General features: G+C 46.7%; 1 protein-coding gene and 1 pseudogene across 2 annotated transcripts; both read left to right on the top strand.

The window, feature by feature from the left end:
* Positions 1-6,797: 6,797 nt before the first annotated feature.
* Positions 6,798-7,969, top strand: LOC309365814 (toll-like receptor 2; the record flags this gene model as incomplete). Its single annotated transcript, XM_081904314.1, has 1 exon — positions 6,798-7,969. The coding sequence occupies exon 1, from the start codon at positions 6,926-6,928 to the stop codon at positions 7,967-7,969; it is 1,044 nt and encodes a 347-aa protein (XP_081760440.1). The 5' UTR covers positions 6,798-6,925.
* LOC309365908 (toll-like receptor 6 pseudogene) lies at positions 7,968-8,485 on the top strand (annotated as a pseudogene). The gene has a single exon. The product of its transcript is annotated as a toll-like receptor 6 pseudogene (transcript).
* Positions 8,486-14,421: the final 5,936 nt, after the last annotated feature.

The raw sequence follows: 14,421 nt of genomic DNA, 5'->3' as shown, positions 1-14,421 counted from the left end.
GAGATGCTCCTTCAGGTATACTTGGCAGAGGCCGTTGAGGGCTTTTAAGGTCAGCACCAACACTTTGAATTGTGCTCGGAAACGTACTGGGAGCCAATGTAGGTCTTTCAAGACCGGTGTTATGTGGTCTCGACGGCTGCTCCCAGACACTTAATCTCGGGGGCTGAGGGTTCAAGCCCCATGTGGGGTGAAAAATTCCTGCATTGCAGGGTTGGACTAAAGTACCCCCATGGTCCCAGCTGATTCTACGAAAGGTGCTGCTCTCTAGAGCAATTCCTTCATTGATGTGGCAGCTATCTGCTAGCATACCTCTGCACCCAGGAAACCCACCTCAAACAAAATGGCCTTTTCTAAAAAAAACAACTCCCCAAGTCTTCACACACTTACCTTAGGAGAGGTGGCTAAAAGTTTGGCATTAGCTTATGAGGCTGTCGTGGGCAGAACAGCTCACCTCACTGTGCAGGCAAGGAACCCAATGTCTGCACCAAAGTCCTAGGCCTCAAGCCTGTTCAAGTAAAATAATAATGTTCACAACACATAGTGGGTCTCTTACAGTTCATCATGCAAACTTGGATTCCCCACTTCATAAGACTTTCCCTCACACCCACACCTATGATGTATGAAAGGAACATCCATATGATTCAGCATCAGTTTAATGGTGATGGTATTCTGGGACAAATCGAGCTTTGCTACAGTCGTATTGCACCATTACTTCTGTGGGATGGTGGGACCACAAACATCCCGGTGCCTGCAGATAAGTGCTTGAGGGAACCTGCTACTTGGAGAAACCACTTCCTTAAAAGATGTCTCCATCACAAGCGGGCTAAAATAGAAACACTCACACATGACTTGAGAGATGATGCAAGCGATATCTCATAACCTTTAACTGGGTTCTAGCAAAAAGGTTACTGTTGATAAGAACCCTTGAAACCCCATGGAGATGGTGGAAGAGCTGCCTCCGGAAAGTCTTGGAACTACAAACCAACTGCATCCTAACAGCACCAGTGCTGCTATAACGAAGCCCAAAATCCGTGATTTTATGTGTGCACAAATGTTGATTAAATTGGTGGAAAAGATGCACTTGATGAGGCTCGTCTCCCTGGGCTGGATCCAACTTAAATAATTCTGCTGGCATGTACCAATACGAGGGCTCCTGCTAGCACAATGGAGCTCCCACCACCACCCACGTCCCCAAATCGACTTGGGGGGGGGGAGGTCAAGAGAACCAGAACAATATGCAAGGAGGAGGTGAGACCAGGCACACCAAGTTGTTTGCATTGACAGAACATTTTCTTTTAGAGCAGGGTTTCCCAAACTTGGGTCTCCAGCTGTTTTGGGGACTACAGTTCCCATCATCCCTGACCACTGCTAGCTAGAGATGATGGGAGTTGTGGTCCAAAAACAACTGGAGACCCAAGCTTGGGAAGCCCTGTTTTACAGCGATGTTGTGTTCCTCCCAGAATCTGTATTTGGAAAGGGCTGTAGCTCAGTGGTAGAGCATCTGTCTTGTCTGCAGAAGATCCCAGATTCGGTACTTGGCGTCTCCAGGTAGAGCAGGGAGAAATTGCTACTTGAAACCCTGGAGAGTCACTTGTCAGCGTAAACATCCATGAACTGGAGGAGGTTTGATTCGGTGTTTTTGCAGGGGTTGTTCAGGACCATTTGCAGGGGGAATAATTGGATGGGAATGTGACCTTCCAGATGTTGGTCTCCAGGTCCCATCAGCCTCAGCTAGCACAGTTAATGATCAGAGAAGATGGGAAGGGAACATCTGGGATGCTACTGGCCTTCCCTCTCACATTTCCATTTGCTCGGGGGCTAAGAACATAAGAAGAGTCCTGCTGGTTCAGGCTGAACCTACTACTCCATCATCGTGTTCTCACAATGGCCAGCCATAGGTCTATAAGCCGCCCCCAAGTAACACCTGAACACAACAGCACTCTTCCCCACTTTTGCAACACGGCAACTGGGAATTCAGAGACTTCTGTTTCCAACAGGTAGATGATCACTGTCAGGGATGGTAGCCACTGAGCAGTAACAGTAGCTAGTGCTATGCCATAAGCTGTCCTGTAATATCACACATGAGCTTTAACTACTGATGAAGCCCAAGACGGCAAAACAAGGCCAATATTCCGGAAATCCTTGTCTTAGACTTTGTGAAAGGATTTTGAGGAACTGTAACAACCTTTCATGTGGATGGGTTGGACTTTATGAACAGACAGGTGGAATGGACACCATTACACGGATGGACCTTATGCATGAACTGACTAGAGAATGATCTGATCCCCTGGGTCTTCTGCTTTGTTCGGTTGTTGAACTTTATGAGTTACATCTGTTGAAATTTACAATTTGATACTATGAATAGTCTATCTTATTTATCTAAGAACACAGCCGGTTGCGTCTCATGTTTTTACCGAGTGAGCAGTAGCAGTGATTTTTTCCCCGGGGGGCTAGGTACTCAAAGGTACGCAGTACTGACACCTCTTTTTTTGGGGGGGGGGATTTGATATCCCGCCTTTCACTCCCTTTAAGGAGTCTCAAAGTGGCTAACATTCTCCTTTTCCTTCCTCCCCCACAACAAACACTCTGTGAGGTGAATGGGGCTGAGAGACTTCAGAGAAGTATGACTGGCCGAAGGTCACCCAGCAGCTGCATGTGGAGGAGCGGAGACGCGAACCCGGTTCCCCAGATTACGAGACTACCGCTCCTAACCACTACACCACACTGGCTTCCCTATAAGAAAAGCCCTGAGCAGTAGGGTCACTGTCTTCCAGTTACATGAGCCTCCATCCTTAGGGACTCTCCGCTCTATATTCGGACTTCCTTGTTTATGACATAAAACTCTTTTCCTGTGTCATGGCCACACACTTCCTCCTTAGCTGAGAGAATCTGCGCAGGATAAAGTGATGGGGTAGAGCTCAGCAAAGGCAAATCTCAGCGGGGCTGCCGTTGGGTCTGCAGGAGCAGGCTGCTTCCAAGTGTAGATTTCCACTTTCACAACAAAGAGAATGAACAGGTACCGTATTTTTCGCACCATAGGACGCAGTTTTTCCGTCTTAAAAACTAAGGGGAAAAGTCTGTGCGTCCTATGGAGCGAATGCAGGGGGGGAGGCAAGCAGGAAAAGCCCCCAAGAGCCACACACAAGCTTCGCGCGGCACTTGCAGGCTTTTCCCCAGGAGGGAGAAGGGACTGACGCGGCCAGTCAGTCCCTTCTCCCTCCTCTAGAAAAGCCTTGCGCAATCTCTACAGTCGTGGGAGGCTGTGCAAGGCTAAAGAGGAAGCCCGGGCAGCGAGCGCGATCCATCCCGCTCGCTGCCCGGGCTTCCTCTTTAACCGTGCGCGCCTCTCCAGCCGTGGGAGGCTGTGCAAGGCTAAAGAGGAAGCCCGAGCAGCGAGCGCGATCCATCCCACTCGCTGCCCGGGCTTCCTCTTTTGCCTAGCAGCCTCTCCAACAGCCTCTCCAGCTGCACAAGGCTAAAGAAGCCAACTTTTTAAAAATCTCTGTATCTCTACCTCTTTTTCTTTTTTCGTCCTTTCTCCACCTCCTTATTTTCCTCTGGATCAGTGTTTTTATCTAGATTAACGTTTTAGTTTGGGGGGGGGGATATTATAAAAAAGGAAACTTTGCAGCTTTTATTTTAGTATACAATAAAAACAGATTAAACAAAACACAAGAGAAGGAACTAGCATAGAAGAAGAAGAGAAAAGGGAAAGAGGGAGGATACAAAGCCATTTACCAGAGGTAGATCTTAACCCTTGCCTCACCTGGGAGCTTCTCTGGGCAGGAATTCCCTCGGCTTAAGTGGGGTGGGGGAAGAGTGGCAGGTAGGGGGGTACCTACCTAGACAGTGAAGCCACATGTCTCTCCAATGAAAATTGGGAGTGGGCATTGTGTGAAGTGGCTGTGGATCTCCTGCCGCAGAAGTGTAGGACTGCATAGAGTTGGGAGGGCCACCCGAGGGTCATCTAGCCCAGCCCCCTCACAATGTAGGAATCACAGCTAAAGAACAGATGGTCCCCCAACCGCTGCTTAAAAGCCTCCAGTGGTGGAGACCCCCAACAACTTCCGAGGTCACAGAATTGCAGGGTTGGAAGGGAACCCCAGGAGTCATCTAGTCCAGCCCCGGTGGACAGCGGGCACGATCCATCCCATTGTGCAAGGCTAAAGATGCTGCTCAAGGCTAAAGAGGAAGTGCGCAGCCTGTCCGTTGCTCTTTGGGGCTGGGGGGGGGGATAATATTTTTTCCCTTGATTTCCCCCTCTAAAAATTAGGTGCGTCCTGTGGTCCGGTGCGTCCAATAGAGCGAAAAATACGGTAAGTGCTCTTCAGGACAAGAAGTGGCAGGGGCAACCCAACAAGACGGACGGGCTATAAATAATAACCTGATTATTGATTCAGATAGGTAGCCGTGTTGGTCTGACACAGTCAAAATAAATAAAATTGTCCAGTAGCATCCTAGCGACCAATTAAGTTTGTTCTGGGTATAAGCTTTCGTGTGCATGCACACTTCTTCAGAGACACTGAAACAGAAGTCGCCAAACCATGGGTAGGCAAACTAAGGCCCAGGGGCCAGATCCGGCCCAATTGCCTTCTAAATCCGGCCTGCAGACGCTCCAGGAATCAGCTTGTTTTTACTTGAATAGAATGTGTCCTCTTATTTAAGATGCATCTCTGGGTTATTTGTGGGGCCTGCCTGGTGTTTTTACATGAGTAGAATGTGTGCTTTTATTTAAAATGCATCTCTGGGTTATTTGTGGGTCATAGGAATTCATTCATGTTTTTTTTCAAAATATAGTCCGGCCCCCCACAAGGTCTGAGGGACAGTGGACTGGCCCCCTGCTGAAAAATTTTGCTGACCCCTGCACCCGATTCTAGTGGGAGGGTGGGGTAGGGTTTTTCTCAGAAGGGTAGTGGGAGATGGGTGATATGTTAAAGCTATTTTTGGTCATCTGCATATTATCCCTTGCTTTTTCCTGTTGTACTAATTGCAGTCGTTAACAGTCGTCAACAGGTTTACCATACCCATTGAGTCAATCACCCATTCCCACCACCCTTCTGAGAAAAACCCCACCCTACCCTCTCACTATACACAGTGGTACCTCGCAAGACGAAATTAATTCGTTCTGCGAGTTTTTTCGTCTTGCGAATTTTTCGTCTTTCGAAGCACGGATTCCAACCCAAAATCCAAACCCCCCCCCAAAAAAAAGTTTTAAAAGTTTAACTTACCAAATGGCTGCAAAAGAAGTTTTGGAAAAGCTTCAAAAATCACCAAAGTCTTCAAAAAACCTCAAAAAAGGCTCAAAAAAGGAAACAAACTTGCAAGACGTTTTCGTCTTGCGAAGCCCATAGGGAAATTCGTCTTGCGAAGCAACTCAAAAAACGAAAAACTCTTTCGTCTTGCGATTTTTTCGTCTCACGAGGCATTCGTCTTGCGAGGTACCACTGTATAAGGGTCTGGTGACTTCTGTTTCAGTGTATCTGAAGAAGTGTGCCTGCACACAAAAGCTTATACCCAGAACAAACTTAGTTGGTCTCTAAGGTGCGACTGGACAATTATTATTATTATTATTATTATTACAGTCATACCTCAGGTTACAGCCGCTTCAGGTTGTGTTCTTTTGGGTTGTGGACCGCCGAAACCTGGAAGTACCGGAACGGGTTTCGGCGGTCGCGCATGTGCAGAAGTGTTAAATTGCGCTTTGCGCATGCGCAGAAGTGCCGAATTACAACCCACATGTGCGCAGACGAGCAGGCGCAGGTTGCGAACGCATGGATCACGTTCGCAACCCGAACGTCCACTGTATTATTATTATTATTATTATTATTATTATTATTATTACTGAAAGTTGGAGGATGGTTGTGAGATGTGGTCGTGAGATCTGTCCCTGTCTTGTCATCTTCCTCTTTGTTGCATATTTCTCTGTCTTTCCTTCCCCTGGCGCAGGGGTGGTTAGCCTGGGGCTGATTGTTTTGGACCATAGGAGCCAACACCTAGGGCCAGAGGTCTCTTTGGTCTCCCAATAAAATATTTGAGGGGGCTGCCCCCCGAAAAGTTGGGCATTGCCATTCAAAGTGTGTGTGCACACCATGTCATGTGATCGATTTTCCGTGGTGGAGCTTACCTGTGTTGGACATTCTAACTCCTGGCCAATGGGATGAGAGGAGTTGGAGCCAAACAAAGGACCACAAGCTCTTCATGCTGGCCCTTGTAGATATCAAAGAAGTCTTCAGCAGCAGCTGCTTCACCCTTAATATTGACTGTTGACAGACCCTGCCTCCATCAACTGGTGAGGGTGTCAGGATAGGACCTGGGAGACCAGGGTTGAAATCCCCACTTGACTATGGAGCTCACTGGGTGAACTTCGGCCAGTCGCTGCCTCTAGGCCTAACCTAACTCACAGCTGTTGTGGGAAGGAAATGAGGACAGAGGAGGAACATACATGGCACTTTGAGCTCCTTGGAGAAACAGTTGGGATAGAAACACAATGGCATAAATACATTTTGGGGCCTAAAGGTAAAGATAAAGGGACCCCTGACCATTAGGTCCAGTCATGGCCGACTCTGGGGTTGTGTTGCTCCTCTCGCTTTATTGGCCGAGGGAGCCGGCGTACAGCTTCTGGGTCATGTGTCCAGCATGACTAAGCCACTTCTGGCGAACCAGAGCAGCGCACGGAAACGCCGTTTACCTTCCTGCCGGAGCGGTAACTATTTATCTACTTGCACTTAGGGGTGCTTTCGAACTGCTAGGTTGGCAGGAGCTGGAACCGAGCAATGGGAGCTCACCCCATCATCTCAGCCACAACCCTCTTACCACTTTGAAAAGCATCTGCCTCCCTTCGAGTCTCAAAGGCCTTGATTTGTCCTTCACACGCATTAACCAAATACCACGTGAGTTTGCCAGAACTTACTTTCATATAGAAGAGATGGATGTTCAAGGAAACCATTTTATATACAATCCTGAAACGCTGGCGTCTCTCTTCAAGTCTATACCAGAAACCAGAATGGAAAGCATGACGATTGTCAATTTTCCACAACGCAGCCCCATCAAAGGCCTCCCCGTGGAAGGGAGGCGTCTTGTAATGTCAAACTGCTCCATCGTAGAACTTCCAGAATGGTTTGCAAACACCATGAGGAAGCTTCTCTTTCTAAACCTGAGAAACAACCCCATGCACGGTTTTCCCCAGCCGCCAACTTCATTGCAGAACCTAGATTTAAGCAACAGTAACATCCAAGAGATAGCTAATCTTAACATCTTCCCTAATTTGACAGTGCTTAAGATTCCGAGCAATAAAATAAAGGATCTTCCACCTGCATATCTTCCAGACTCCTTAAAAGAACTGGATATCAGTAAAAATCAAATACCCATGTTCCATTTATGCAGGGCTCCACAAGAGTTGGAATTCCTTAATGTTTCTAGAAACCTCATAACACATCTGAATCTAAACCATTCTCACCACCTCACCAGCCTCGACGCAAGCCACAATTTAATTACAGAACTGCAGGACCGCACAGGAGTATTTCTGCCGGAACTCAAATATCTGAATCTGTCAGGAAACAAGATCTCTTTTTTGCAGCCGGGGTCTCTCCCTGAATCTTTGCTCGAGTTGGACATAAGTAACAATGCCATCACCATTATTCTGGAAGAGACCTTTGGCCGGTTGACGAACCTGAATGTCTTAACCCTTCAAGGGAAACATTTCTTCTGCAACTGTGACTTGTATTGGTTTGCGAACACGTACCTTGCGAGCCGGCAACTGCAGATAAGTGGCCAAGAGGAGCTTTTGTGCAGCTTTCCCCTCAAGAAACGGGGCCTTTCGGTGGAAAACAGCAACCTAACAATGCTGCGTTGTTCTCTGGGACTTCAAATGGCAATTACGGCTTGTGTGGCCATCTTGGCAATGTCCCTCTTAACAGGCCTTTGCTGGCGTTTTGACGGCGTCTGGTACATTAAGATGGGATGGTACTAGTGCATGGCGAAAAGGAAACAATACAAGAGGCCAGAACACAAAGAATATGATGCATTTATCTCATACAGCGAAAACGATGCACTGTGGGCTAAAGAGACCCTGCTGGAAAAACTGGAAGCCCTCGAGTTTCGAGTATGCTACCATGAGAGAGACTTCACGCCAGGGTACCCGGTTGTTAGGAACATTTTCCACTGCATTGAGAACAGCCACAAAGTTCTCTTTGTGCTGACGCCCAGCTTTGTCAACAGTTGCTGGTGCCAGTATGAGTTGTTCTTTGCCGAACATCGGGTCCTTAGCGAAAACGAGGACTCTCTCATCATGGTTGTGCTTGAAGACCTGCCGCCCAACAGCATCCCGCAGAAATTCAGCAAGCTCCGGAAGCTGCTGAGAAGGAAGACCTACTTGAAGTGGAGCCCGGAGGAACACAAACAAAAGCTCTTCTGGAGCCAGCTAACCGCTGTTCTGAAAACGACAAACGAGCCGATGGCTTTGACAGAGGAAAATGGACTGTGCTAGGAAGCAGAGGAGGCATGTGGGAAATTGAGGGTGCATGGATGAGGAACGCAAACATTTCTGGACCGGTGCACGCTGAGATGTTGGCTTTGGGCTGTTGCTAAGAAAAAGACTTGATCAAATACTGTCAAATGGGAGCCAAGTGTTTAAACATTTGGTTGTGTTACCGGAATTTATGGAAAGGTTTTTTCCTGGGGGGAGGGGTTGCCTATCCTGTGGACATCATACACACACACACACACCGACTACTAAAACCAACACAATCACTCCTGCAAATGGGGGAAAATTAAGAAAGCCATATAAAATTGCTCCTGTATAGGATTTGCGCCATTCCAACTTTGTTCTGCTCGGGAAGGAAATGGCTATCAAGTGGGGCAGGGGCAGCCATAATCCCTGAACCCCGAGACCAGGTACTCAGCAGTCTCCTTGCCAAGGTGATAATCGCTGGCATCCTGGCCCCTGAGTGCCAGACAGGTAGCCATTCCAGAAACAATAGAAAACCCAACCTCAGTTTATTAGGAGCTTGGTCTAGACAAAGGGGTGTGATTACCATAACTTGGGTGCACTCTTCCCACCTTGGATCAAATTTATGCTGTCAGGTGCCATAAGAAAGCTGCAGAGATAGCGCAGGATAGTGTGCACCCCGGAAATGATCTCTTTCAGCTTCTGTCTTTTGGAAGAAGGTATAGGGTTATAAAGACCAGGACTAGCCGCCTAAGAAACAGTTTCTACCCAAATGCAATTCTGGTTCTACACACAGCATAAGGAGCCTCTATATTGTATTTTAAAATGGGGTTTCGGAGTTTTTAGGAGTTTTTGAATGTCTTATGTAGATTTTTCAATTTCATTGTTCTGTATGGGACAATGACAATGAAGATATCGTATTGTATCGTATCGTATCGTAACTTGACCGGGAGAACAGTAACGTGTACATACTCGACTTAATGGGTGTGAAGTGGAAGTCAAGGGAGGTGTTATGTACTAAGCTTGGATCCTAGAACAATAGGCAGGTAGGATCCTAGAAGGCAGCAACCTGATTGGTCTGCAGGAGCCGCCCAATCCGGCTCCAGGAAGAAGTGAATCAGCAACCTGATTGACCTGCAGGAACAGTCCAATCAGGCTCCAGGAGGGGAGTTGAATCAGCCAATCACAAGGGACCCATTGTGTAAATGATGAATATATAGCCAGAGGTTTTGGAGAAAAGCACCCACTCAGTGTTTACTGAAATAAAAAGCATGAAATCAACAGTCAACTCCAAGTATGTTTCAGGAGGGATGGGGGCAAACCTGAAGATCAGGTTTCTGCCACAGGACCCCACCAGATTATGACATACTTGTGATGTATGTATGATGCTTCACTAAGGGTGTTGTGAGTAAAAAGGGAAACAAAGGAGCCATCCTTTGTTCTGGGTTTCTTCCTCCTTCTTCCGTGTGGTGGCTGGAAGCCTTGCTGCAACGATAAAGATCAGGCCTTCAGCCTGCTGTTTTGCTCCTATAGTCTTGGCTGGTGTCTTTGTTTGGCAATCCAAGTGAGCCTGGAAGATTTTCCTATGACAATTATTAGTAGGGCTGGGCAGTATCTGGTTTTCAACATCGCAATATATCACCAGCTAAACATCGCGATACACTGATACATCACAATGTCTGAAATAGGGATGGAGCTATATACTGTAGAGACATTAGCTGGCTTCATGGGTTTTTCCCCACAATGTGATTTTTGCATAGCACAGGCACACACACACACATAGTTTCACAATATATTGCCAGGTCAAAAATTACGAAACCAGTATCACAATATGGACCAGTTTTGGACGATATGTCAATAGATCACCCGGTCCTAGTTATTAGAACAGGGACAGTGGTAGAGAGGCTTTCGTGAGATAAAAAACCATGAAAACATCCTGCTTTTTAGAGGACTCTTCTGCACTATGCCAAATTAATCAGAAGCATTATCCCAAATCAATGGTAACCTTGGCTACTGGGTACTTGTGCGTCCCTGCGGACCAATGTACATGCATGTTCTGGTTATTTATTTCGGTGTACAGCTAAGATCTTTTGTAATGGAGGCTTGCAAATGCAGTGAGGAAACAGGTGGGAGACAAACTTGGTTGGCAAATGTATGTATTGTATGTATGTATGTATGTATGTATGTATGTATGTAACAGACAGAAGTACTGTTTCTAGGGGACAGGAGGCGGGCAGGTGTGGAGGATTCCCTGGTTCTGAATGTGGTAACCGTGCCCCTGAAGGACCAGGTGCGCAGCATGGGAGTCATTTTGGACTCACAGCTGTCCATGGAGGCACAGGTCAAATCCGTGTCCAGGGCAGCTGTTTACCAGCTCCATCTGGTACGCAGGCTGAGACCCTACCTGCCTGTCTCGCCAGAGTGGTGCATGCTCTGGTTATCTCCCGCTTGGACTACTGCAATGCACTCTACATGGGGCTACCTTTGAAGGTGACCCGGAAACTACAACTAATCCAGAACGCGGCAGCCAGACTGGTGACTGGGATCGGCCGCCGAGACCATATAACACCGGTCTTTAAAGACCTACATTGGCTCCCAATACATTTTCGAGCACAATTCAAAGTGTTGGTGCTGACCTTTATAGCCCTAAACGGCCTCGGTCCAGTATATCTGAAGGAGTGTCTCCACCCCCATCATTTTACCCGGACACTGAGGTCCAGCACCGAGGGCCTTCTGGGGGTTCCCTCACTGCGAGAAGCCAAGTTACAGGGAACCAGGCAGAGGGCCTTCTCGGTAGTGGCGCCCTCCCTGTGGAACGCCTTCCCAGCAGATGTCAAAGAGAACAACAACTACCAGACTTTTAGAAGACATCTGAAGGCAGCCCTGTTTACGGAAGCTTTTAATGTTTGATGTATTACAGTATTTTAATATTTTTTTTGGAAGCCGCCCAGAGTGGCTGGGGAAGCCCAGCCAGATGGGCGGGGTATAAATAATAAATAAATTATTATTATTATTAATTATTTATTATTATTAATTAGTACAGTTCTCCCCCCATCGAAGGCAAGTGGCCTAGTTCTCAGAAACGACAGAGGGAGGAGGTAAAATGGGTGTCTGGACAGTACCGTTTCAGTTTACAGAAAGGGGACTCACGATAGTACATTCTACCATACCCTGGTGTATCCCTGGATATCAGGGAGGCAAATAGGCTAGAGGTTTTCTCTGTGTGTGGATGATTTGTTGGGAGTTCAGTCCTGTGAGGCCTCATCTGAAGAGGTCTGAAAAGGTACAACCCAGAAAATAGCTTGGTTGTTGTTGTTTTTACCACCTCATTGAAAGAAAGAGGCTGAGCTAGGAACCAGCAATCCCCCAGTTCAATCTTTGTAAGCCGCTTAGAGGTCTTTGGTTTGGTTTTTGAACCAAGCGGTATAGAAAATCTTGGCAAATAAATAAATACCGTCTTTGTCCATTAACTCAGCCGGTGTTCACAGAACTGGCTTAAAACACAGTGGGTCATTCCACACCCACACCCACACCCACAACTGCATTTCAAATCACATTTGCACATGGTTATCATGATAAACCACAGAGCCTAGGGCTTACTGATCAGAAGGACAGCAGTTTGAATCCCCGCGACGGGGTGAGCTCCCGTGGCTCGGTCCCTGCTCCTGCCAACCTAGCAGTTCAAAAGCACATCAAGTGCAAGTAGATAAATAGGTACCACTCCAGCAGGAAGGTAAACAGCATTTCCATGCACTGCTCTGGTTCGCCAGAAGCGGCTTAGTCATGCTGGTCACATGACCCGGAAGCTGTCTGTAGACAAACGTCGGCTCCCTCAGCCTATAGAGCGAGATGAGTGCCGCAACCCCAGAGTCGTCCATGACTGGACTTAACTGTCAGGGGCACCTTTACCTTTACCTTTATTATGAGATACATCAGTAATGGCTTGTCGGTGGGTTTCCAAGTCGCCCGCTCCCTGTCCACACCAGAGGGTGGAGAGAGGGGGAATGATTGTCCTCCATGTGGCTTACACTTTCAAATTGCTTCGCAGCTGGTTGGAAGCGGAGGGTAAAATATCAAAACACTGCATTTCTCAAGAAACCACATGATAGATGTGTATTGTGGCCAATACTGGCTTCTAAAACCAGCACAGGGAGCAAAACAGAGTAAATGGGAATGTGTACCCAGCCATGGTTGGTGGCTCACTTCAGAAACCCAGCCAGATGGGTGGGGTATAAATTATTCTTATTCTTATACCATCATTTAAAAAAGACAGACCACAAACAATATCGAGAATTGGTCAAAACATCACAGAACACAGAGACTCCTTTATTGTGGGAGAACACATTAAGTATGAATTGGCACAGAATAGAAGGAAAAGTGTGATCCATATCCCTTTATGATCATGACAGCATGTGAGATTTTTTTAATATATATAAAAAATACACACACCCTAAAATACCAAAGAAACGCATGGGCTAACAGCAAGGTTCTTCCTCTAACGTTTCGGGAATGAGAAAATGACTAACGTGAAATGTTTTAGCAAAATATTACTTCCCTAACAGATTCTGCACAACTATCATTCACATAGTGTACTCAGTTTTGCTTGTGTTAGGTCTTACGGTGCCTATGATTATCTAGCAAAAAAAAAAAAACCATTAAAAATTAAATCAGTCCTTTATATTTTTCTAGAATGGTCATTTTAAAAGCACCGATGCTCGCGTAATACAATTGGTCCGCAATTATGAGACAGTTATTGCAAAAGATACATATAATCATGTAACAAGAGGAGATTTGGCTCTTGCAAAGAGCATTTACAATATGCAAGAATGGAAATTGGGCCCCTTAAATCTCAACTTTTAATGGGGGGGGGAGAGGGCAGGCAGGGAGTTTGGTTATTTTCTAGCCTTTGTGATTTGCAGGAGTTTAAAACTGCATGTGCGTGCCCAACCCTTCACCATATCTAGAGTTAAAACAAGCAAGCAGAATTCCTCATACGCTGCAGTTGCGTTGCTAAGAGGTGGGATTGAACGCTTTGCCAAAGTAACACAATCCCCAGAGCCTGTTCTGACTGGAGGGTGAGAACAGGCCTATATTAGAAGGGGTGAGGGTGCAGAGAGATATTTTAAAAAGGGCTTGTAAATAGCCATATGCTTTGTTGCCAGTGACAAAAAATGATAAGTGTGGTTGCCTTTCATGTCATTCACGAATCAAAACGAGTAAGGTTTCGGACAAATCAGCGAACACAAAAACACTGTGGACTAGTAACTTGGAATTATTTACAAGACTGACGCAGATCTTGCCTGAGAAGAAGGCATCTCATGTCCTCAACATACATAAAAGTTGGCATTTCTTGTTAAACCCAAGGATTTAAAAACACTTTCTGTAAAGTTTTCCCAGTGCGTGTAGCTTTCGAAATTCTTCCGAAATGCAGCGAAGCAAAACCGTACAATAAACTCTGGTCCTGACAAAATATATATATACAACTGTTTGGAGATAGGAGAGGCTTCGGCGCATGGGCTGTATCCTTTCACAGAAGCTATGGCCCCGACACTCTGAGGAGCCCACCTTCTGACAACTTTTAATTAAATAATAATAATAATTACGATGGAAGTGCTGAGCAGCTTCCAGCCACCATCTTGGGCAGGCATAGGAAAACTCAGCCCTCCAGATGTTTTGGGACTACAATTCCCATTCTCCCTGACCACTGGTCCTGTTAGCTAAGGATCATGGGAGTTGTAGGCCAAAAACATCTGGAGGGCCGAGTTTGCCTATGCCTGATCTTAGGTGTCCCATTCCGCTGCCCCCTCCCACAATACCCCAGAAGTTGAGTTAACACAGAGACTATGGGATGGGGGGAAAGGAAGTGATATGGTTGCTGCCACAGTTGAGAAGCCCACTGCACTGTGGGGAACAAATTAAATTAAAAGGAGGTCCAGAACAGGCATCAGCAGTGGGGGGTCCACCGATGCTGAAAG

This window comes from Podarcis melisellensis (genome assembly GCF_964234715.1).
Source record: "Podarcis melisellensis genome assembly, chromosome: 3".
Taxonomy (NCBI): domain Eukaryota; kingdom Metazoa; phylum Chordata; class Lepidosauria; order Squamata; family Lacertidae; genus Podarcis; species Podarcis melisellensis.
Note: the sequence above shows the minus strand (reverse complement) of the source record. Positions and strands in the feature narration are given on the sequence as shown.